The 26,872-nt window shown below is 42.5% G+C and overlaps 1 protein-coding gene across 1 annotated transcript in view; it reads right to left on the bottom strand.

The window, feature by feature from the left end:
• Window positions 1–21,726, bottom strand: part of col13a1 (collagen, type XIII, alpha 1) — a 109,909-nt gene extending 88,183 nt beyond the window's left edge. The window contains exons 1-2 of the mRNA XM_036546789.1: window positions 21,017–21,726; window positions 13,769–13,838 (exon numbers count right to left, since the gene is read on the bottom strand). Coding sequence (XP_036402682.1) covers window positions 13,769–13,838; window positions 21,017–21,316 — 370 coding nt within the window. The 5' untranslated portion in view covers window positions 21,317–21,726. The remainder of the gene's footprint in view (window positions 1–13,768; window positions 13,839–21,016) is intronic.
• Between the last annotated feature and the right edge of the window lie 5,146 nt (window positions 21,727–26,872).

The raw sequence follows: 26,872 nt of genomic DNA, 5'->3' as shown, positions 1-26,872 counted from the left end.
GCAGAACACACTCAAGGTTCTGCCTTCCTTCCCAATAATATTGATGCAAAGCAGACAGTCCAAATCCTCAACACCATTTCAGAAATATGAATGTAGATCCATGTTTCTGAACAGGCCTTCTTACCATCACAACAATGTGGAGGGGGTGGTGGGGGGGTGGAGGGTGTAATTTCTGCAGTGCAGTATTTCTGTAGTTTTTAACAATTTACTCACATGAAAGAGACCTCCGTTCACAACATGTACTTTTACGGTGGCATAATGCCATTTTCAGAACAGCAGAGTCCGCTTTGGCCTGTATTTTTGGTTCCCCCAATTAGACCAAACTCCAAGGGTGATACATGACCCTTGGAAACAAGCTACTGCAATTCCAACTACTGGTGCTTCCACTTGGCCACTGAAAAAAAAAAAAGTTTCTTTTTTTCCCTTGCTTTCTATTTCAATACAATGTGTTGTTGTTGGCAACTTTCCCAGTCCTGTTAACATTAGGCCTGCTCCCTGTGGGTTGGTTGGAACGGCGCGCTCGGATGCCCACAGGAAGTCTGGAGCGAGCAGGGGACACAGACAACACCAAAGTGTGCCCCTTGGGGGGTGGAGGGCCACACGCTCGTATTACAACCCATGTAAGCCGGGGATCGTGTCGGAGTAAACACCTATTATCCAATTACCTTGATGATGTGGACCAGGTTAACAACAGGTATGTCTTATTTTTTATATATATAACCACTCTTGCGCAATTGCAATTAGGCAAACACAATGCTCCAGTGCATTACATGAAAAATACAGTTCCTAAAGCTATAACACCCCCACCTCCACCTCAGACAAAAAAGCCTTCAGGTAATGGAAGTCCACAATGCGAGCAATGCCAAAACCGACTTCCTGTGTATTGGTGTCTTTATGTTTGACGAGAGTCTTGGTGAATCAATGTCTGTTTAGGCTTGGCATGCTTCTCTATGGAAATGATTCTGTCTCTGAGTGGACAGGAAATAGACGTTGGGCCTATTCATGTGTCTCTATAGGGTCTTGAGTCTGTCATCGTTTAATGCTGAGATTTACACCTTTTCAAATTCAGCTCCTTTTTGACACATTACAATCTTTCCAACAGTTATGTGCTCTTGGTTGAGTAGGCCTGGACTGAGAAGGAGGTTGTTGTATGGGCAGACTAATTCCTTTTGAAAGCAATGGAGGCCAAGTGCTTTACAGCAGCTTCAAAGCCAAACAGTATCATTGGTGCCAAGGAGTACAGAAATCTGAAAGTTATGGGGACTGTAACATATTTTAATATGATTTTGGTCTACACCCAAACAGTAACCTTCTCCCTAATCAAGCAATGGAAAATGGCAGGTCTGTTTTTTCCTTGAGAGTTAATCAAAAATAACATTAATCTATGCATAAAAATAACAGGCATTGCACTATGGAAAGTAATTCATTGTGAGTCCACATTTTGTTACTGGCCAGGATTTTGGAGACATCTGTGAGCCAGGATTAGTTGATTCTTGCCTCTGACAGCTGTTCCAGCAGTCTTTAAACCGCAAACACTCAGGTGAATGATTCATTGAATAAAGTCAACGATTAGAGGAATAAGGAAGTTCAGTGTTTGAGCAGAAGGGAAAAAACACCTGTGGACACCGTGCTTCTTCAAGGTTCCAGAGAATCTGAGGAGAACACTGTCACATGTTAGAAGTAGCCAATGAGAGACCGCAACAAACAATGCATTCATTCAATAAACAAGAAACTTTGGGAACGCCTTTGGTCACACCACCACTGCAAGGCCAACCGCACCCACAGTAAGTTTGGGCAATGATCAGGCTGTGATTAGCTAATCTGGAACAGTATCATTGTGAGTGAAGCAATTCTGAGTCTATTATATTTCATGCATAACTTCCAATTACTGGAGCTGGAGCTGGAGCACCCCAGATATGACCGATAAGTCTGATTAAAAAAAAAAAAAAACTTATTTTGATTAGGATTAAAATGCAGAATTTCCCATGTCGATTTTGTCATCTGTTTTAACCCAAACTGAACCAGCAATTATTTCCACCACTAAAACATGAACTCAGGTTTGATGTTCCGACAAACAGAGGCCAGAGGGCCCACTTCAGCCCCCATTCTCCAAGATGTCTAAGTTTTCGGAAATTGTCAAAAGCCTTCCTATCCTGCCAGTAAGTTTCGGGTGTGTGACCTCGTTCTTGACACATAGGTCCCAAAAGAATCCATTACATACCTCACAACCGTCATTTCTACCAGGAAGCACAATATTATCCCAGGTTTATCTCAAAAAATGTTCTCTTTGGACAACTGCCTGCAAAAATTAAAATAAAAGTTTTTTTTCTACAAAGTCTCCTTCCCACTCTCCTTTCATTCAGCAGTTATTTATATGAGAACTATTTCCTGAGGTGCGTCTCTAACAAAGCTATTGTAAGCGATAGCGCCTGATTTATAGCATGATGTCAATAATCATAGATGACATATATTGCCAATGGCATATATCATTTCTAGAGATCAATATAAAAACAAAAAACATAACTGACAACTGACTGAAACTGGAATGAACTGAAATATTTTGTATACAGGTACTGCTTATACAGCATTTACTGTTGCTGGAAACAAATCTTGGTTCTGAAAAAAGTATTTTAAATTCAATGGCAAAATCAGTCTTTGCTGGATTGCCAGTGAGGTCACAGAGTAGGAAACTGATTACTGGTAAGAAGTGATTGTGATGCATGCTTAATGTTAAAGATGGATGAGTTAGCTCAATGGACTCAACAATGGAGCTTTTGTTTTGTGGGTTGCATAAGCCAACAAGCTTTGTTTGTTCGGACAGTTGTTTGGGGTTTTAAATATTTGCATGGACATGTAATTGGAATGTCTGCCACACAAGGAGATTCATTTACATAACATCTGGCATCTCAAATTTAAACTTGAGGCCTGTTGAATTGCTAGTAGTTGCCAACATAGAATACCATCTGGACAACTACTCACTCTTCCTCCCATCTGAGAAGGAAAATATGGTGGAGATGTTTGTGTTAATTGGTTTCAACCCAAGGACAAGGTACTAGCTCAATACATACTAAAAATGTACAAACACGCATGGATCACCATTATAACGAATGTTGGAACAGAACAGTGGTAAACGATACAACCCACCGGGAGTTCTGGCTTTGGACAGCATTTGCAGGAAGCAATGGAAATGGGTTAAAAGTGAGAGGAAGTCTAAACAGCCAAACAATAACAATATACAGAAAATCTTGCATTCTTAAAAGCCTGCATTGCCAGTTTTTTGATGGTCAGAAAAACATCCTGGACACTGAAGCTCAGTTTATCAAAATGAGAGGTGCTCAACCAAAAACTGTTTCCATGACATTGTCATCTGTTACCTCTTTTCTCATAAAGACGGCGCAAGAGTAACTTATATCTACAGTCTCCAAACCTTCTTCTGGTTGTCTCTCAGGCTTCCATACGGTATCTTATATATTCCCTTAACATGCACCATTTTTCTGAATTGGATGAAAGGAAGCATTTCAGCAAGCTCAAGTAGGGTGTGAAGGTGCTAATTTCAAACCTTTCAAACAGAATGCACAGGTGCACTAACACCCAGCCTTGGTCGTTGTGCTCTTGGTTGAGCGAGCCAGTGGCCTGAAGTTGATCGATGGAAAACATGTGGTCGCCATCAAAAACCAGGGGACTTCGGACAACTGAGCAGAGAAACTGAAAGTGGACTGGGCCTCCCAAGTACTAGCGCTGGGCCACCGGACCATACCATACAAATGGACGGGATTCTAGGGTTACAAGGAATGCTGAATACATGCATCACTCAAGGAGTTGCAGCCTCTTTTGGGGGGCAGAACAGCACGTTCTGGCAGTGCTGAAAATGGGTTTTGATTGCAGGCCAATGATTCTCTTATTAAGCCCCTCAGAAAAGTGAGCAATGTCCTACAGTGGAGAGGAGAGCCTTATCACAGTAAGGCACACTCCGGGGAGAGAGAACAGCTCCCCATACATCAAAAGAACTAAAGAGGAGAAATTGTAACCATATGTGTATACACCTTGATTCAGGTAGGGACAGACTGTAAACCTGTTAGAATAAAGCTCATCTTACCCGTTTCTGCTTAATAATCAACATTCGATAATAATCAACATTCCATTTGTGTTTCTACACTCTACTTTCAATTTGTATTTATACATACTACATTATATTTGTGCTTATACATTCTATGTGTCTTTTTATACAAGTTCATCTCCTAAGAATGTTCTAAATCCCTAAATCAAAACCCAGATCAACATTCCTATACCTCATGGCATTTAAAATCCAAATGACACAGTGCTTTGTAGAGGTGCCATAGATTATCAAATAGCACAGCTCTCAATGTTAACATATTTGCTGCTATTTTACCATGAAAAGAAACCCAGCTGTAATTGTACTCAAAGCTCTGTTGAGGTTCAGTTAATTTCATTTTTAAATATCAATGGTCATGCATTTATTTGTAAAAGTTGAACTTACATTTGTTTTGGCATTTAGCAAGTCAATGTCCATGTGCTAGTAGAGAAGATTTATTCATACAGCATGAATGGAATTCTGAAAAGTGAAACTAAATACTCATTGCCTTATTTAGTATATGCATTATTTAGTGATTTAATTCCATACAGCCAAAAATACAACCCCAGCAGACTCGAATTCTTCCCCTAAAGCAATCTGTGCTCCAAAAATGAAAATATATACAAGCTAGGGTCGAATCACAGTGATTCATCTTGACTGGGTTTTATTACATTTGAAATCAAGCACGTGACAAAGGGGAATGGTAAAATAGCAACTGTGCAAATAAAAGCTATGCTAACTGTTGGCTTACTGAGAACCAGAGATTAGACTGTAACCTGAACTACAAAAATTCAGAACTTGGATCTGAACTGTTTTTCTGTATTGTCAAAATATAAAACTTGAGAATGAAAACTATTGTTGTATTGTTGTATTCATTCTATGAATTACTAATAAAAACACAATACTTCATTGATTAATATTTTAAATTTCGCTCATCCTGAATTTGCAGATGAATATAACCCCTCTAAGGCAATTCTTCCGGAAGGGGGTACAAAACTTGGCCGGGGGAGTTCCACCAACAAGATGCTAACAAGTTTAGGATGTGAGTGTGCTTCTGGTGCTGGAACAGAGGGAGGAGGGATCAGGTAGCGGCAGGCCCTTTGGTCAAGACGAGACGTTATGTGTATACCAGATGGCCAACGGCTTGTACTGTATTCCTCTGCCTCTCACCCTCTCCCTGGCTGCCCTTCTCACCGTGTCATTCTCTCTCTTTCTCATGCTCTCCCTCTTTCATTTTCTGTCTTTCTCTCTCCCTTTTTCTCCTTTTCTCCCTGGCTGTACTTCACAGTGCCCACTTATATGCTCCCACTCCTTTTCTTTCTCTCTCTATTCTTCTTCTCTCATGTACTCTGTCTCCTCTTCTTCCCCTTTCGCTACATCTTTCTCTCCTTCTTATGTTCTCTCCCTCTCCCACATGCTGTTTCTCCTGTCCTTTCTCTCTCTCTCTCTCTCTCTCTCTCTCTCTCTCTCTCTCATCTTCTCACCTCACCAGTTCCCATGCTCTCTCTCATTCTCTTTCTCCGTCTCTCTCTTTAACACCGTCTCTCTCTCTGTAAGATCCCGGCAGCATTGGCCGGTCTCTGCTCTAAAACAGACTGCCACTCTCGCAGTAAAGCCACTCGCTGGCAGCTGCTCTGAAAACTAATCACAGGGTGAGGAAAGGAGATCCGCCATCCCCTCTTCCTGTCAGCAGAGATGTCAAGGTGAACTTGGGACTCCTTAAATAACCACCCCCCACGACCCCTGTGACCCACCCCATCGTGAAGATTAGAAGAAGCCTCTTGTTTACAAGGGCAATAGGGCCTTTTTAACTGCATTTACATCTGCAAGAGGGGTATTTTTTTTAAAAAAGGGCGTGGATTAACGGGCTTTACTGCACTGGGTTAATTTAGGTTCTACCCCCCCAACCCGTTGCCTCCATCCCCTCTACCCTTTGATCCAGTCCTAGGTACTACATCGGTCTGTCATCGGGGTCACCATGGGCATGCTCTGCATGGTTGGCATGCCAACTGTGCCAACTCATGCACTGCCCACAGTGCTGGCACTCAAGACACTCTGAGACTTTGAGATATACTTGCACATTATGCAATTATGCAAAGTCACATTCATACAATCTTTCTGTGTGCCCTGTTTCCCACAGGACGGACATTATTTTTCCCCACTTCAAATTGGTGATCACAAGCACAGATCCATAGCACATATTGTATTTTTTCAGTGATGAAATACTCTTCTTTATAAAGCAGCTCCTAAACTGTTTTTGACCTCTTGAATTTATGGGAAACCCTTGATGGGATCCATAATAGCCCATTAATTTGATTAAACAAATTAATTTTAAACTTCTGGACACCCCAGCATCAATGCACACACCCTCACCTATAGCTGAGCTGTTAAGGTATTCAAAGGAGCATTCATAGTTACACACACTCTAGATCTTACACACCTAAATTGGAGAACCACTGCTCTACAGCATTAAAGCAGTGGCTTTAACACATTCCATATTTTCATATGAATGCTGGGAAACTGTCAAAATGCAGCACAGTTCACTGGTGGGCAAACTTCAAAAGAACTATTTTTTTGCTCTTTACTACTATTAAGAACTGTTTAGTATCTATTTCCAGCCACCACTGTCCCCTCCTTGACAGTGGCAAATGGATATGCCCTGTTAAAAAAGGATACGTCTGGATTTTGCTCTTTTTTCGTCTCATCATACATACATAGTCTGGGTCCATTGTTTGATTTGACCTTGTCAGCCACAGGAACCAAGAATTATTTAAGAGCAGAGTGTTACAGCTCTCTCTGTCATTGACTTGGCTCCACATCAGAAATAGGCTCAGGACTGCACTTCATTCACTGCAGAGCAATTTTGCCTCTTGTCACTGTGCTGAAAGACTCCTCACCCCACAAACAGAGTGGTATTCATAGACAGGGGTATTAGATGCAAAGAAAAAAGCAATGGAGGCATACTCCTGACGCCATGGCTAAGTGCACAGGCAAATCACCCACCATAAATGTGTCCCGCAAAAACATGAATATGTTTTTGTTGAATGCAATGTCACTCCAATGTCATTTATTTTTCTATCCTAGATGGGAAAACGCTTGCACCTAATTGCACCTAGGTAAAAGTCACCAGTGTGCAATAATAGGAAGAAAATTACATGACACATGTCAAGGTGAGTGACTTGTCTGTTGATTGGGGGTGGGGCTGGGGGTGTGGGGGTGTGGTTTGTGGACTGGGGGGAGGAGCTGAGTCCTTGGGTGAGAGCTACGACAGCTATGCCAGACTGCTACACCAGGCCATGGGCTCCGATTACACACACACTGGACGACGCTTCCTGTCGGACCCTTTCCAGGTAAACTGTCAAATCCCACTTCCTCCCCACTTTGGCGGCAGGCTTTAAAGGCCTTTATCCCTTGCCTCCTAAAATCCCAGCGTTCCACCCCCCCACCGTGGGATCAATCCCGCCGAATGGGATGTGCACGATCCCTCTACTCCAAAGTGGGGTGGCGGATCGATCCGCTCCAGCTGTTTAAAAAGAGCCACCAAAACCAGATCACCTGCCCTCCACCCCTCCCTAGCACCATAACCGCCCAATGTGATTTTGGGCACAAAAGAGACAAATCCTTACAGCAAAAAGTTCTACATCAGCAGGTGGGAAGGAGACACTCATTTTCCCTCCAATCCATTATTATCATTTAGTAGACACTCTTACCCAAAGTGACATACATAGGTAATTATTTTAAATGGTCAATTTATACAGCTGGATATTTACTGTGGCAGTTCTGAGAGTAAGGGTACAATGGCAGTGCCCCAGTGGGGAATCGACCCATCAACCTTTTAGTTATGACCTCTGCTCCTTACTACTACACCCCACTGCTGCCCTGCAGATACAGCAGCGTCAGACAACAGGGCCTGAAGCCTTCACGTGAACACGAACTTGCCTGCAGCGCTGAGGTTGTGACACGCCAGCCTGAGCCGTGCCAAGGACTACCGGCCCGGCTCGATTTCCCACGATGACAAAACAATGAAAACGAACACCGTTAATGACACCGCCCGACGGGACGGGTAAACACGCCTGCTAAAATAAATCAGGGTTTGACATACACAAGCTGTATCCTTGATTCCTAAATACGCCAGGCTAAACAATACCCAAATTACAAATATACCTCCCTCGGTATATTTAACCGTAACATAAACATCCTGCCATCATCCTCATTGTTCCTGAAATAACAAAGCCGGAGTGAGAGCTGTTTATGTGTCTTTCTCTGAAAGCTCCACCAGGGAAGAATTTCAGTTTTATTGGACATGGATTCACGCCAATGTGTAATTTTGGGACTCATAGCAATTACTGAAATGCTATTCAGTTCTAATTTCACAAATCCACTGATGCTTCCACTAGATTTAAGATGATGCATTGACTGTGAAAGAATACATGTCCACATCTGCAATTTGTTCACTGCTTTAATGCACTCTCAGAGCTCTTTGATACTTTAATACAAAGCCACTAAAGTAACGCAAAGCATTTTGCACATTTTATTTTCAAAACAATTTGTCAAAGAAAAGCAAGTTATTAATTAGTGGTCAGCATCAAAACCAAATATGTGTACTGGAAATATAAATTTAAAACACAACTAGAGCTAATCTCTGAAAAAGAGCTTACCCTAAAATTATCAATTAACATCAACAGTTTGAAAAGATACTGAATCTGAAGCCCTCCAGAAATGGATTCGAAAATGCGCCCCAGGAAACTGTTTCAGCTGGACACACTGCGGTCACACGCAGCCACTGGCCTTTACAAGGCAGATTTGTAAATGTTTGGTACATCCTGACAAACACCGAGTTTACTTTCACATGGAATCCCGCTCTGCGCCTTTCACTCCAGCGCACTGAGACTGCGTGCGTTATGTAGCTGCAGCGCTTCTAAACACAGACCGAAAACACATGGCAGCCCACATGAGGTAATGGGCGAGTGACTCACCCAAAGTGCTACTCATCCTGTCCGGTTTAGACATCCGCAGATTCGCTTACACATTTGGAGACGTACATACCTCCACACACTTCAGCTATTCCAGTGACCCCACCAGCAGCCAAGAGCACAAGTCACTTTGAGTCACTTCTGATCACTATCGCAGATTTAAAAAGATAGCTTGCAATACTTTTTACAAATGTTTACATTAGTAATTTTAAGTTAAGTATTTAAGTTAAAAATCAAAGGAATAAATTATAAATATGAACTAATATAATGTATATATGAGTAAATTCTTATTCAAAAAATATGGCCAACATTATTATATACACAATTTTATAACAAGAATTGTAAAATTACATATATTGTTTACAGTACACTTTTTCATACGTTAAGAAAATTTATTTTCAATTCAGTTAAATTTTATTTGCACAGTACCTTTTACAAAGGGAATAAAGAGCAAACCTATGGCAACAGTGGCAAAGAAGAACTCCCTGGCTAAAAGGAAGAAACCCTGGGCAGAACCTGGATCTGAGGGGGAACCCATCTGCCTCTGGCCAGCTTCTTACATTAAATTATGCTATGATATGTTGCATTTCACAGTTTGCCATGTAGTATATTACATGTAGTACACTGCCAGTTTTGTAAAGGTGAATTGCACACACTTGTTCCCAAACATCCTTTACAGTTGGCTGGTTATAAATGCATACATCAAAAATGGCCCTGATGCTGGTCTATGATGAAACAATTACTCAAGTGCTCCATGGGACAGTTTAACCACTGTAAGCAGGAGCTGAAATGTTTAAGATCCGTTACCCCACACCTCCCTAGCGAGCCCGACCAAAGAGGTGATCTCTCATGGCAAATCACAAACATGTCAACCCCAGAATAAGACGCCGTCCTTGAAGCGAAATACATACAGCTGATGAAAAAGCCTGCGCTGTGATGCTCGGGCGCTTGCGGCGTTTATTTCCTGCTCGCCCAGGGAATAAGAGCCGACTTTACAGTGTTTCAAAGGGAGCTTACAGTGGTCAAAGGTTGTGTCAAAAAATAACAAGCAGGTAGCAATTAATCAACCCCTCCCCTCACTCGCCATCCAAAATACCTCTGCGTTGTCAAGAATGATTGGGAGGGGCGAGTGCTGGGGAGGACTAAAACAACCCACAAGGTTGTTTTAACAATGGGGCGGGTTCGGATCGCCACCGGAACAAACCGATAATCAACGTTCACAAGCGTGCATATCTCCTGCTCTCCAATGTCATCAGACAATACCTCTGGGTTCCTGTTTCTGCACGCGGGCACTGGAGGCCGTGAGGTGGAAGGGGGTCGATGTGTGTGTGTGTGTGTGTGTGTGTATTGGGGGGGGGGAGCTATGCCCCGCCTGGCACTGAAAATAAATAAAGGAATGAGAGCCATTCGAACACTCTGTGCCAGGCTGACTGACAGGAGGCAGGTGGGCCGGGAGCGCCGAATATGGTTCCGCCCCCCTCAGGCTCCAGCCAATGGGGCGGCAGCTCCGGCCGTGCCGCTCCGGGACTTGCCATTGTTCAGTCCCATTTATAGTAAGGTGCATGATGAATAGACAGCCGCGGACAGGTGGCAAAATTGCTTAAAGGAGCGCTCTTAAAGTCCTCCGGCTTTAAGGTCTGGAGTGGAGTAAAAACGACCATGGCTGACAGCTTTGGGGCGGATTTGCACGGGCTGTAATTGAAGCGGCGCCTGGGGCTGAACTCTGAAAAATAATCAGTAGTTTGTCTTCCAGTTATGATGTAGCATATACAGACTAATCTAATTACACCAGAGCTGTCTAATTGGAGCTTGAAAGTACTAAGATTTACCGAAAGAGTAAGTGTTTGAAAAAGAACAGCAGGAAGGTTGTTACTTTGGGTGAAGTATGCACACAGCAAGTAAATGGTCCTTTCGAGGCAGATTTATAAATGCTTTAAAAGCCCAACCAAGCATTTAGTACAAAAATGCTTATAAGCCGTAATGGCTTACAGTATATGCTGCTCTGGTTTAGTTTAACAGTGTAGCTATAAACTGTTGCATTTTTGTTGACTGTTTCCATACATATATACGCACAATTCTAATCCACGTGTCAAGCATTTACATTATTAATTTGTTCTTATGTTTACTACTTCATTACATGAACAACCAACACAGGATCATGTTGAGTCTCCTGCAGTCACAACTGTGTGTCCTATTTAGAAATGCATTGTGTGCCAGGCTACAGGAAACAAAAGCTAACAGACAGCTTATAAACTCTGCCAAACAGGGGTGCAGCAGTGAGGCTCCCACCACCTATACAAATGACAACAGGCCTTAAGATGCCAGTTTAAAAGATATCAGAGCAGCGTGCGACAATGGGCTTTCAAACATTCTTCTCTGGCCGTAAAAAAAAGCAAAAAACACGCGCCATCTGGGATGTTCCTGGTCAAAGGGCTCCCACACCTTCGAACAATGGGAGGCTCTCGGAGGCTTCCACGAGTGCCCCCCTTAATTGGTTTTTTCATGCACTTCTGAAGACACTTACCAGCCAGTTAACGTCGGGCCGCCCATTGACGTGCCCAATTAGCACCGAGGTGTGCGTGCTCCTGCCTCTCTGGTTCTCACGAGGCTGTCTGCTTCACTCTGGCCCAAACACACACACACACACACGCATACAAGAAACACCTCCGCGTCAACTAAGTATTTAATGGCCAACACCTGGGGGGCCGGAGCTGGGAAACAGGTGGGTATATTAGCTGCGGGGCAGACAGGCCCTATTAGGGTGGAAGTCGTTTGCTGTCAGATCTAATCTGTCACGTGAGCAGGTCAGGTCCCTTTCCCCAGCTTTAAAGGGATAAAAACAGGGAACATGGTTACCAATCCACTGCTACCCCAGACTACGATCCCTAAACGCAGGTTTCCGAATTTTGTTCTCTGCTCAGTTAAACAGGCTGTGCCTGACCCAATAAACATTTCAAGTATATTAAACCACGCAGAAAAGCTCCCCAGGAATTGCCTCACATTAGTCATCCACTCAGCTGACTTTCGTTTCCACATTCACTTACTACAATCCGCTTACCTTTCATTCGACTTAAGCAGACATTTATACGGCTGGATATTTGGTAAAGCACGTCGGGTTAAGTGCAAAGCCCTGCACATGGACACAGTAGCAGTGAATTTCACCATATATGAAACTGTAACATTCTGGTTTCAGGCACAGCTTTCAAACCACTGCCCCTCACATCTGTAGTTCAGTTCAACTTTGGAACAGAGGAGGACCCTCCCTTTAAGAATATATAATGTAGAATCTGAAATAATGTAGAATCCTACTGTATGAGGTGAGTCTGCACTGCATGCTGGGAGAATGTGGACTAAGTGGCCTTTGATGCGCTGGCTCTTGAGCCAACCATAGAAGAGGGCACTCTCGTTGGGGAGCAGGGCCAGGCGGTTATGGCGCTGTCAAACGGGCGAGGTCGGATGCGTCTCGTTAGCTGACAGCACCAGCACCCTCACCCCCCACACCCCTCCCGACCGATGGTCCCCCCGTGCCCAGGAATGCCCTAATGACGGCGCCTCTGCACTCTTGCATCACGACCCGCCATGACACAAAGTGCCGCCAACAACTCCAGAGGGCCCGAAATACACCCGCACCTGTCGCAGCCCAAGAGAGGGGCCCGAGGGGGCCGGAGGGCATCCCGCCAGGCTGCAGGCACAAGTGCAGGGACCGGCGCAAAATCACCCACAAACAGAAAAGAGCCGTATCGTATCGCAGTGCAGGGAGCTGATCATTAACAACAGCTTAAAACTCCTCAGTAAGTTGCATGTGAGCAGCTATTAGCTATCTGGGATAAATGATTCGAGTAAAATCCATAGACAAATTGACAATGTCCCCCCTTTTTAACACGGGCACACCCATAAAATAGATCTATACATCAGTTTTAACATTTTCAATTTACCACTGACAGATTACAAATACTTAGGAGTGCCTTTTACGATGTGTGTATCGTTGCGAAGATCATACTTTTTCACAGAGGGCTATCTCACATTTACAAACCTACGCGCTCACAGGCCGTTATCAAGTTTCCTTTGACTTGTCGGTCACTTTGAAATAGCTGTATTAGGGCAATTAGCTGATCAGACTGTTACAAAATGCACTGTGGAGATTACAGCTCCTTATCCCACAGCACACACCTCTTTATCCCACAGTAGCTGTTCCACATGTGATGCAAACACAGTTACCTCTGACAATGTGACGAGTGTTCTGATGTTCTAATTTGGATGACCAGGGTCATAAAGGCACCAAGGAATAAATAAATAAAAGTTTCCATGGCTACAAACATACTTCAATGTACGGCAAGCTGATAAAAAAACTACCGTCGACACAGCTATAAACGCTCCACTCACAAAGTTCCTGGTAAGGGGACGGAGGGTAAGATCCGACCTGCCGTAGCCTCACAGTGATATTGAGATTGGGCAGGCAAAGGGTGGCCTTGACGCTAATCCTCCGCTCTCTCTACCAATAGACAAAAGGTTCAAGATCTGCCCACAGTGACCCAAAGCACTCTGGGAAGGCAAAGCCCCAGTACCCATTGTGTAAAATCCCAAGCATAAATTTGAGCAGCACAGATTAGTTAGCAGCATGAGGACTCTCGACCGCATACTCGCAGGGCTGCACACTGGCAGGGCGGGGCGATGGTCAGGCCGAGAAGAGGGCGGGACCTACCTGGTGGACAGACGCAGCTGTGAGGCGCCTCTCGAGCTTCTCTGACCCTGGGTAGCCGTGCCGCCAATTTCTACAAGGAGAAAGAGAGAAGGTGGATGTTTGACATTGCAGTTGAGGGTGTTCGGTCTTTTCATCTGAAGATATTAATTATGGTAAAACGGGGGAAACAGATACACCGTGAAGGTAAACTGCATATTACCATGGAGAATTAAGAACCCTGGGCATAATGTGCAAACCTGCACTACCAGTCCTGTCCCATGCAAAACAGCGTAGTTGTAATGTTTAATGCATTACAACAAAGCACAAACTCAGATCTTCCCATAGCAAAAAAGAGATGCACTTTTCTGATATGCCATACCTTATCAATGTAAAAATTACTGACTCCCCAACAGTGAATGGCAAAACAGTCATGCTAAAGCAATAACATTAGCCTGTCTTAAGACAACTCTCTCTCTGACAGTTTACACTTACCATGAATAGGTCCTGGGATTGACTTGGTTGATACTGGCAAGCCTTCAACCCAGCTGTAGAACTCTTTATAAAGACTGGCCATAGACTACAAGCATGCCTTAACTGCACATTTTTGAGGCATTGTTTTCCTATACACAGTAATGTGGTAACAGTGGTCGACTTGCAGCCATAGACTGCTGACAGTGAAATGGAAATCAACATGCACAGACGTTGAAAACATATGATGGAATGAGACAAGCCTGGGTGAAGCTATTGAAATCTGGAGTATCAGCCTCTAAATAATAATGATTGCATATGAATAGTCTGTAACTGTTATACTGAGTTGAGGAGAGCGTTTTGGTTTCACATTCTGTGTAAATTTGTGTTTACTTGAAAAATTAATAGGAAAAGGTACTACTTTTTCTCAACTCAAAATTAATGATGATACATGTTGTGGTTAGTTTGACTACAATCCCTTAATTAATTAGGGTGCCTTGATCAGATTATGATTACTAAATTAATCAAATTTGTTTTCTTTATTTCTAACACTGTCATTCATGGAATGCTATGGCTGATACAACAGAGCAGATTAAGATTTTATCAATATCAATGCAGTGCATGCTCACACACCAAAATTTAAATTCAGTTATTAACTGCCACACAGTTAAATGGGTTCCTTTCTGTTCCACTTCTGCTATGCAAAACGATTAGATGTGGTGGGTTCCTGAAGCCTTGACTAGCACTTTTGTCCCAATGTTGGACATATAAGGAGTGTAAGAAGACTGTAAGGATGTAAGAAGACATGAACACAGGGTGCTGCTCTACTTCAATCGCCATGGCCTAGCAAGAGATAGAAACCTGCCAGGACCACATTAAGGTTCACGTGTGAATGTTGAAAGCAGTGTTAAATCAACCAGGATAAAGGAGTCGGCCGGGAAAACAAACAGTGAGTAATGACAGGCCTGGAAAGCTCATCGGCCCTGCATACTGTTATACACCTGTGGTGTAGTATTTGCATGGAACTTGCCTTTTTTCCTTTTAGCCTCCCTGACAATGTAAGTGTTTCGAGAGACCAGGCCCCTGGCTGCTGTTTAATTAAAAGGTAGCCAACGTTAGAGGAATGGATGACAGGCGACAGCAGAGCTGCTGGTGATGTAAACGGTGCAGGGACAGGGGTAGCAGCTGAGGCAGTCTCTCTTTTTCGGGAAGGGAGGTTGTATGTGGCAATGGGGGGGGACATTCTCCGCCTCTCCGCCTCCCCTCTTTAATGGTAACCCGATGCCCGAGGTTTTGATCTGGTTTTAACATTCTATTTTAAAAGGATGACAAAACGTTTTACAATCCCGAAGCCAGATTAAAACTAAGACCCCACCAACCCCCCACCCCCCATCTTAGCTGCCTGAGGCCCCCGTTGTGGTGTAGCTTAGAGCCCTTACCTCTCCTGTTGTGTGTGCAGTTTACTGGGGGTGAAGGCCTTCCAGAATATTCCACAGGTCTCAGTGAAAATAAGCATCACAATAAATGCCCACCTTTACCATTGTCAGATGTTAACAGTAACTCACACTGTTACTAATGCATAGGAAGCTTTATACTTCATTTTAAACTAGTTTACCTGCTCAAAACCACTTAGATCATGTGTCAGCTACACAAACATGTAGCTCTTAAGCTTTGAACTTTTTTTCTGTGCGAGAAAGAACTGAGAACCCCAAAGATTGGACAAATCTATTTTGAATGCTGCCAGCTACATCTTTTGCAATTACAAAGACACAGGTTTAATTTCTCCTCATTACGGTACGTTGTCCATTGCCTTCAATTAATTTAAGATGATATTAACTTTTGTCGTAAATTTCTCAACATTGTTAGGTCACTTGAATTAACCAAGTTGGCTGCGTAAGTGGTGAACTGTAACACTGGTTCAATATTTCATTCAAACAGCAATGCTACAGTCATACCGCAGTATAAAATCCTGATATTCCATAAATAGTTTAAAACATCCAACTGCCAATGTATACTGTATAGGGAGTGCATATAAGCCTACTGTATCCAGCGGCCGCTGTTTTAGGCCAACTGCTCATAAACCGTGACATGGATTCAGCTGTTATCCGACTTATCGGTTTCCTTGTAAAAGTTTTCCTCTAGTGCCATTCTAAGAATATACTAGCTGTGTGGTGTTTTTTCTTCTTTCAGGTGAGGAAGGGCTTTCTGTCAGAATGCACTACGGTAACACAGTCAAGTATGCTACTTCATGGGAGACACTTGGTGAGACAGTTAAATGATAAGCTCAAGGCTTTATTACTTTGTGCTCCTAAAGGAAAGAAAATCACCACATTTACAAATTGGGAAAACACACCCTGCATAATCTTTTTAAGTGTTGGGTACATTCAAATGCTGGCGAAAATTACAGAGGATTATTTCAAATAATGGAGGACATAGTAGTTTCTCTTCCCATTTTGTATTGTTTAGACTGCCGCAGAGATAAATACCTGTTTTCAGAAGCAAAGTATACACAGGGGATTCAAACAGCGTGAAAGGGTATAAATAGAACCAAAAATATTTAGTATCTCCTTTTAACGGTATTAAAGCATTACATGGCACACAATAACAGGCATATATAAGAGATAGAAAAGACTTCTGTGCTCTTTGCAGGTTCTCGGTTGGATTTTGAGAATATGGCCCTTCAGTCAATTGCTTTCTTTCTGTGTGCCTGTAACAGCCTGTTATAGAAATGAGAGAGAGTACTTAATCAATGTACTGAGGAGGTAACAGTCAGACACTACAATGGCGTTCTGAGACATTCAGAGCCATCCATGCTTTTTTAACGCCCATTTCTCTTCAAGCTGAGCTTGAACAAACTAAATTGTTTTTTCTTTCAACGGCCTCCAAATAAAGCATTAACAAACACCTTCATTAACAGGTTTGGGAGCAAGAAGATGTATTTGTTTATTTAATTGTTCAATCATACAACTTGATAACACCCCTCCCCCAATGATTATGATGACCCAGCAGGGCATTTCGAAGCAGGCAGGAAACCAAAAGGTAATTGTTGAGGCCCATTTTTGGATGCATTACAACCAACCCCGCTTCGAAGGGTTAAGCTCATCCCAGCAGCTGGGACATTACACAGCAGCTGCCTTTCTCCCCAAAACACTAATAATGGACAGAGTCAGTTTTGTGGGGAGAAAACTGTTGAAACATGAATGTGCCACGAGGAGTTTAGTGGGGCTGTGTTGCTTCATCCTGCCCATCTCCCTACAGCTAGGACAGCTCATTCGTCATGCTCTCTCCTTACCTATTACTTCATGTCTCCGCTTTTACATGCTAAAGTCTTTCTATCTCCTCCGTGCGTACAGCCTGAGTAACGGCTTGCTCACTGAAACGCAGCCCACCCACTTCCTGCCAGATACTCACTGTGGAGCTGTCCCCTTCCATCCCTGGCAATTAGCATGGTGTCAAGGCACCTCCAGTCTGGAAATGCAGGCTGTGCAAAATTACTGCAATAACAATGTTGAGTGCAGGAATTTACAGTGTGGTGTGTGAACCAACTGCGCCCTTAGCAGCTGTCAATATCCCTGATGGAAACACCATCCTGACCTTAAATTTGATTCAGGGACACATAAATGCACTATTTCTGCATAAGTTTACTCCTTCACGTCAATTAATACAATTTTCCTATACACGTTCTCAAAGTATCTGTTTCTGAAGGGCAAGAAATTGTCTTGAAAAGTGCCTTTGTTGACTGTCATGAGAGATGGAATATGCACATTTAAGGCTTTCCAGCCCTGTGAAACAATGAAGACACGACCCCATAAACAATTAGGAAACAAGTCAAAGTCACCTTGAGTCTGGAGAAATTATTTACAAGGTACTGCTCCCGTCCCCCGTTCCAAACATCTTCGAACGTAGCCGCGCTGGCCGAGACAGCGCAGGCCGCGCTGGCGGTTATCCCGGATCTCGTGTTTTAATCACCTTCCCTTATTAACGCACAAAGCATTCGTCCCCCCGCTACACCGTTATTTGGCTGTGTATGTGATGGAAGATCGCTGAACAGAAAGTGAGCCTCTCTGACTGTGTTTAGCGACGGACCCGCTGCCCGGAGCAGCCTCACACTGTAAATAGTTTACACTCCACCGGTGAAAGATCAGCGGGGGATTCGCCGGAGGAAACCTGGGCAGTATTACTCACTTTTCCTCACTAACAACCTTACCCGAAACGGACACAAAACCCAGAACACTACGAATGTGCTAGACCACTGCTAATCCCGGTGAGACTACTTTGTGGTCAGTTGTTAATGTTAAACAGGTCTCTTCTAGGGTGATAAAATGATGTGTTCAGGGAAGCCCGCATATTTTAAGTGTTAAATTACTGATCATGGTATTTTTTCCCTTTCAGTTTTTTAACCTGACACTCAATGCAAAGGTCTGAGGTTTATAATTAGCATTATAATTTTTGGTTTGAACAGCAAGAAATAAATGACGTTAGTAACGCTATGGTGAGCTTGAGTGAAAATGCAAATACAATGTCTTGAAAGAGGCTTTTTGCTAGGCATATCTGCACAGAAATCTCAGCTCACTTGTCCTTTCCAAGTCTACAGTGCAGGTGGATGCAGTCACTCAGTGGTACTTTCTAGACACATTCACCTCACAACAGCACTCATACTTAACAAAGTGTTCTGTCCAAAATAAACTAATTGGGGAAAAAATGTTGTTCTGCTTTAAGTCATTACCAGACAAAACCTGAGAGAAAGCCCACAGAGGTAGACCTGTGCATATGTAAATGAAACATGCAATGAAAGGTGTTAAATTTTCCCGTGGAGCATTTTGATATGCAACCTGTTAATAGCGAATGCAGAGATGAAAACGGAGGTTCTTGGCAGGATTGTGAGGAACATGCAAGGCCATCTGAAATAAGGAACAACATCTGCTATTGCGTCACATTAACAATGAGTATTTATATAAACAGACCCAAATAAATGGATGAATCACATTGCCCCGCGGCTAAATTTGAGTAAAACAAAGTTGTTATTTATTGGGCCTCCGCCACACTCAATAGTAAAGGCAGCCTAGTTAAGCAAACCAATGAGTTAACGAATTTACCGGCTTTTGTAATACTCAAGACGTTTGTGGTTGACCTGGCGCTATCCAAACATACCAGCCAATACCATCTTTTATTCAAAGTTTATTGATACATTTAATAGGCTATGTTTAAACGCTCATCTTTTGGACTGGATCTTTAACCGATAGTTTCAGGTGTAGGCTACTCACACCGTTTTCTAAAAGCTTCACATTTCAACTGTAGTAACGTACGCACTATTAGGGTTACACTCCTTTACGCCATGAGAAACAGGTTACGCTTTAAACCCGCATATCGTACTTATCAGGGAGACATCACGTCGTATTCAAAACTGAAACATAGTGTGGCTTCCTCAAAAGTCACAAACCCAGTGAAGTGAGGCAAAAGCAGACAGCCAGAACAAAGATAGACCAATACAGGAAAGTGAAAACGGTAGCCCCGCGGGACTGCGATCGCAGCAGAAGAGAATGTTGGTATAGCTGGGGAAGTGGTCAATTAAGAACCAGCGCAGGGCGCGCTGAAATGCGGATTTTAAAACAACAGATGTGATCTGGGGGTCAGAGCTACCGCCCCGTGCTGTTTTCTTATCTTTGCGCACGCCGCTTCAAAGCCGGCAGTAAAGGGACAGATCTTAACCACAGCTGCTTTTCGCGGACGTGTTATTCTAAAGTCAGGGGAGAATCTTTTTAACAAACACGCCTCTTTCGTTTTTCTTCTGATAAGAAAGCAAAACGTTTTCAATAAATCACGACAAGTGCACCGTACGGAACAAAGCAGCAATTTTTGGGTGGGTGTGTAGGCTAATTTTAGTGGTGAACCGTAGCTGTCGAAACGCACTTCAGAAACCGAACGGTTACTGGGGATATCTAACCAGCCTGTTTATGACTTGTCATAAAATCTAGTTTGGATAGATTATCAGATCATTAATATTTATCTATTCATGACATACCTAGTTTATCAGAACTTTGTCCGTTAATAACAAAGACCTAGTTACGTAGCCTACATATTTATCAGTCGATACATATATTTTTTATTAATGTACCTATTAGATTCGCAGTGAGATTTAAAATAATTTATAATGAGTGGTCAACATTCTCACTTTCCATCATTTTAAGATAATTCTACAGCTAAATAAAGTCAACACACTAGGACTTTCCTGGCAACTACAGATTGGAATTTTACTCTTCGACAACTTGACTCATCGGTGAGGACGAGAGGAATGCAGTACATTGTTAAATACTTGGAAGAAATCAAATGATATAATATTAGCCTCAGGAAACAAGCACTTAATATGACCGATTGTGAGAAATTTGATACAAATACTATGTTAAGATGTGCAGTTAACCTGCAAGTGTAGGCTACCTGGGACAATCTTATAGGCTATTTAAATCAATTGCAAATGACCGGCAACCCTGGAGGTTCACGTCGTTGGTGCTTTCAAATAATCAAACAGCAACCAAAATACTCCGGTGAACAAATACGTAAACTTATGCAAACGATTTAGTTGCTAATGAGTAAGACTCTCGTGTCAATGTGACACATAATACCGTCTATGTGTATATGCAGGTTATATGGGGAGTTTAGTGCGTAACTCTACTGGGTTACTTTAATTAACTACGCTATAGTGAATTAGTTATATATCGCTCAACTATGTTCATGCGTGGTTTTTCAAGATCCTTGCAACAATGAGCGCACGTCAATGCATGAGTTTTCCAAAAGACCTCTTACCTCTTCCAAAATCTGATCGAGTCTACCTACGATGAGGGGCTCCACCTGGTCCAGTGACAGCCACGCGGAGAGTTGCGTGTCCCGTTCCTTTTCCAGATTTATAACCCTGGACTGCAGTTCCGAAGTCTTCAGATAAACCAAAATGCAAACTCCAAAAGACAGCAAGGACAACGCGCTACAGACAGCTATCCCAGACAGGTCTTTCCAATTCCTTAAAACCCGCTTTTTGCAAGGATGCTCCGTGCAAGTCCTCCCCACGTTGGATTGAGGAGCGACGCTCCACTTCTGTTCCTCTTCCATATTTAATTATTTTATTTTTCTGGTGTAGCTAGTCAGTGTTTATCCCCCACGGAATCCAAATACTCATGAGGAGTAATATTTTAAAAGGATGACGTATCAATTCGGAGAGGACTTTGTCGTTAGGCAAAAGAATAAGCAGCTGTCTATTCCTCCCACCTACCTTACTATCTTCGAACGAGTGTCTATATAAAAGTTATACAATGCATTCTGTTGACTTAGTTTGATCAATTTTGTCCACTTCGCTGGATGGTTTTATTCATGTGCGGAGTAATTCTGCTTTGCCATTTGAAGAGACGTTCAAAGCAATTCAGCAGCGGTGAGCGTCCCGTAAGGGCAGTGCCAGCTCTGCGAGATCACTTCTGCACTTGCAGAAACCCGACTCATTACCCTCCGCAGCGGAGTGGTTACCATGGGCCTTTTGCTTCAACTGAAGGGGGAGGCTCCTCCTTTTCGTTTATTTAGGCTAAACGTCGGGGCGGGATTCGCGTCGAGGCTGCTCCCCCTCTTTGATCCGACACTCTTGGGGGGTATTTTTAGATGCTGGAGCCAAGTCTTAACCTACAGTGGACACATTTGTAACCTGTTGCTTGCCGGCGCACTTTTTCAGTGATGTTAATTTATTTGATGCGTATTGTTATCTACCTGTATGATATTGCAAGCTTTCATAGCTTTCAAATAACATAAGGGATTGATCAGCATTGAATTTTAGTCTATGTATCTTACGTCATACATAGTTAATCATTTCAGTGCTGTACAAGGCTGTGCAAATTTCAATACCGAAGATGTTCAGCTGCTGTGATTTTATTGACAAGCTTTATTGAGCAGCCAAGGATCGGGGTCTTCAGCTTTACTATAGTAACACAATGCATTTAATCTGTCCTAAATCACCTCCAATTTCCAGACACAGACCAAACCAAGTTGACTGCCGTGTTCCCTTTGTTCAGCCTTTCCTCTTCTTTAATCAGACAAGTTGAATCACAGCAGGCATCTCCCACATGAATGTGGATGAAAAGACCAGTGCTGCATGCAGAGTGTCGAAGCGCAGATCAATGTAGAATTAAAGGGTACATATCAGTTTGGTTGATCTCACTTACACTGGCAGCCATATTGGGCCATCATGGAAAGCAAGATTGTGTAAAGATCATCAAAGATGGCAGCCACTGAAGTCCATAGCTGGCGAAATGGATTTATCAGGTGTTACACCTTTTAAATGATAAGATACCTGACCAGTGGCCTGAAGAAGTTGGAAAAATCCCAAAGCATGTTCAGTAGATGGGAAACATAATTTAATGTCAGGGGGTTGTGTCCACAGTATAAATTCATGTTTTTTTTCCTGTATTACATGTCACTTTGCTGCAGGTGGTTTTAACATCAATAGAAACAAAGTGTGGGAGCTAGTAATCTCACAAACTCCCAAATTTTAGCAAGCTATCTCAGAAAGTTGGCTTTGCTTTTGGGATATTTTGCAATAATTGCTAATAATGGTATGTTACCTAAATTACATACCTGGATATCATCAGTGGCGAGAAAGCTATAGCTTATATTAGTCAGCTTGTACAGCCAGTAACTAGTAGCTCACTAACAAGATAGTGAGCTGTCAACTGGAATAATTCTTATCTTATAGGCTTAATTCTATTAAGCTATTCTATTCTATTAATCTTAATTCTATAGCCTACAGCTAGTCATCACCAGCAATATTCCAGGTACTTGCATATTTCCAATTCATTTCAAAGTAAATTTTTTTTCCACTTACATCTCAGGTGCATTACAGAGGCTTATAGCCTCGTTCAGTCCAATATGCCCATTATTGTAAAAGGGCCAATACACACAGGTTGAGTTTTTGCAATGGAGCACAAGAGAGTTGCAGTGCATAGTTAGAGGTAGAACAATAACCCCTCTAGCTCTGAAACTCACTTCTGTCAAACTTCATACTTAATATTATATCTGTTTAACTCACCTCAGCAAACCTGTTTGGAATTGGTAGTTTTACATTAAGCTCATCTCCCCACAACCTCCTAAAGAAAGTCACGCAGGAGTGCTTAAGAGAAATGGATACAATTTTATAATACACTGGCAAGCAGCCAATGCCTTTTTGCACTACAAGTCCCATAGTGCACCACGATGAAGTGGGCACCAGTTGGAAGATAAGACCCTCTCCACTGACATTATCTGAGCAACTCACAAGCACTTGATGAAGGATGCCTGAGTTTGGTGAGATGAAGCTCTGGCTGACTTACCTCATCCTCAGACTAAGCCAATTTGTTCTACTGCTGTGGGTTCCCACTCATTATCAGTAGATGACTTGAATGGAAGCAAACCCCAGCCATGGGCATCAGCCTGCATTCTAGACAAGAGCCTCACTGACTGAGCTACTCAGGAATTCCCCTAGTACTATTATATCTGAAATGCATTTGTAAAACACCTTGTTCTGTAAAAGAACTTATACATACTATTTGTTTTTGTTCCATGTTCACCCTGTAAAATGGTGAGTACAAGAGTTTGAGCACAAGACTCATACATTCTTAACCATGGCCGTCTTCAGCCCGCAAACAAATATGGACTTTCACCTTATTGTCAGCACAGATCAAACCAAACTCAGTCGCCATTGTGAGGGAGCATGAATGGTATGCTTACTGTGTGTATTTACGATAAACTTGCAAAGCATGATGGGACTTAGCTAACTGAGGACATATCCTTGCTCATTTCTCTAGGTTCTGTCCATCTTGAGCCTTGTCAAGCTCTGCTGATTTCCACAGATCCATACTGAACACTGGGTAAAAAAACCACAACCTAAACTAATCATGGACAAGAGAGTTTGATACTGATTGTGAATAGGACTAGCTTGGGTCAATGAGGGACACCATTGACAAATTTCCAAAAAAACAAAAGGGTGTGAGAAGATGAAGTAGACCTCCATATTAGATTTAAAATGCATATTTTTAAATATCCCTTGCAGTGACATACAGAAATAATGAAGACATGAGAGATCTACATTAATGCCTCACCGGGACTCCAATGATTTTATATTTCTTCAATAAAAGACACTGTAATCAAGAAGTAAAAAGTTTAATAGCGAACACCAAGCTCCCACAGAAGCTGAAGTATTTGAAGCTGAGAGACTACGAGACAACAGAAAAACACCCAGAGCAATCACACATCTGGTGCAGAGGCGGTCCAACTAAAATAAATGGTGGGCTACCCGATCCTTACAAAAACAACTTACCAGCAAGAAAAAGAAAAAAAAATAAATAATGTTCTCATATTTGTGCAGACATCTTTTTTAATTTCGAGATTTACAAGTTGGGTAAGTGCACTAATAATTTCAGTTCAAAAGGAAAGGACCATTATTACCATTATTAAGTCATCATACAGTTTAGAATTAAGAGAAATTAAGAAAAACAATAACACTGGTAATAACACTGGTAAAGTCTAGTTATCTCCTGTGAGAATGGGCCACACCAGGCAGTAGCACAGAACACTGGATATGTGTTTGATATAAAAATGTTGACAGATTAAAAAATAGGGAGACAGAGACTGAGGAACAGAAGGGATGTTAGGATGGATTTGGCAGGTGGGTCCGTGAGCAAACAGACAGACAGACAGTAAATAGATACACAGATAGATAAATTCTGTCATATTTTTCTATTCTCCTACCCAGAACAGCCTATGTATAAATACAAGAGTCACAAACTCTTTATTATAGATGCAAGGATAATTGGAGCACAGGAAAATCTTATATAATTAAAATAAGCAAACCAAAAACATGACACAGTTGTATTGTATGTGAACCAGACTTCACTAGAAGTGAATGGTCCAACGGTCTCTGTGCTTATGCGGGTGCAAGTGTCCTCGTACAATCACAGGTGACCAGAATTCTTCCCTGTCCCTGTTGCCCTGCTGGGGGAAGGGCATGATACGGTCAGGAGGGCGAGGCAAACATTAGCCGTGGATCAGTTTACACTCTGTATTCGCCCACAGCCAAAGTACGCTGCTTTGGTCACAGGCCCCCTTTGAAGTACAAGTCTCCAAACCATTAAAATAAATAGCTAGCCAGAGGGACTACAGCTGTTGTCTGTGTTTTGTTGTGTGCCAGCATGTTTGCCAGTCCTTGTATGGCATTTGTATGACATTTTTGTGTGTATGCATGTGCGTACATGCATGTGTGTACGTGTGTGTGTGTTACAATTCTCCCAGTAATTATCCCTGGTTACCATAGTAAAAAAAGTTGGTAAAGCCATTTAAAAGCTAGTCAGAGTGAGATAAACTGAAGTAGAATGAGGTCCTCTATAGAGGAGAGTAATAGTTTGTCATTACTTGATTAATGTTCACACAGCGCAACATACATGCAATCAAAAGTGGGAAAAAAAACATCTAAAAAAATGATCAACACCATACATAGGTGAACAAAAGTGTTACGGTAGGAAAACATATCTGAAGAATTCTTGAGTTTTGTGGTCGTATGCTGTTTTACTTCACACAGCCGTAGCTGAATCAACAGGAGCAAGAGGTAGTCATTATCTGCCAAACTACGCACTTTGAAATGCATGTGCGATGTCACCAAGTCCTGTCAAATCTGGGACCCCTATTTGTAGTATCTCTGATAAGGTCCAAACAAAACTGTGCCCACCCACCCAGTCGAGGACAAAAGGACACTTGTCCCTCGAATGTAAACTGCATTCGTAGCTGGCAGAGGAGCGGGCAGCTGACTGTGCCTCATTGTAGGGGAGGGCTGATTGAACAGACAGAATGGCATCCAGTCCTGCCCCCCGAAATCAAGGGCAGGGGGCACGGACACTCCAGCCTGCGAGGGGCGGGCTGCAGGCGTCACAAACGCACATGGCCATGCCACTTGGGACTTGCACGCTCACGTGTTCACCATGTGATCAGGGGCCTGTGTGTGTGTGTGTGTGTGTGTGTATGTTGAGTGAGTGAGCTTGGTGTTATTGTTTTGTGAATGCAATCCACAGCTGCTGATTTGATTTTACTGGCTTTTGTATCACATGATGCTCTTTGCGTGTTCTTAAAAGCAAGTGCTTAAGTTAACTGAGCTTTTGCAGAACAGTCCCATAGGATTTGTTAATGCCTTTAAAAAATCTTTGAATTTTTGAACTTGTAGTGCTGTAGCATTTTAGTGGTTTGAGACATGCTCATTTAAACATTTAAATATATATGTTACAATGATTTTACTGCTGTGTATGTGAGTACATCACCTGAGGGCCTGACATAATTTAATTGTTGTATTACTACATGAAATTTTAACGTTGTTCATCCCAGTCCTTAGTAAAAGTATGGCCTTTCGTCTTCCTGCGTCGCGGTATGCTTACGTTTGTATCGTTTACAGTATTATTTACAGCATTCAAAACAAGCTGTCATTAGAAGTGCCGTTTTACAGTACACAAACAAGCTACCGTCAGCAAGATACGTCCGCTTCTTCACAAGGGAGACCACCGATTTCCTGCACGTTTACTAAGAATATCTTTTTTGTAGGATTTCCATTAATCTCTCAAATTGTAGGCCTTGTCAGTCTTAATAATTGTGACATCGGTTGCCGTTGCG

This window comes from Megalops cyprinoides, chromosome 15 (genome assembly GCF_013368585.1).
Source record: "Megalops cyprinoides isolate fMegCyp1 chromosome 15, fMegCyp1.pri, whole genome shotgun sequence".
NCBI lineage: Eukaryota > Metazoa > Chordata > Actinopteri > Elopiformes > Megalopidae > Megalops > Megalops cyprinoides.
Note: the sequence above shows the minus strand (reverse complement) of the source record. Positions and strands in the feature narration are given on the sequence as shown.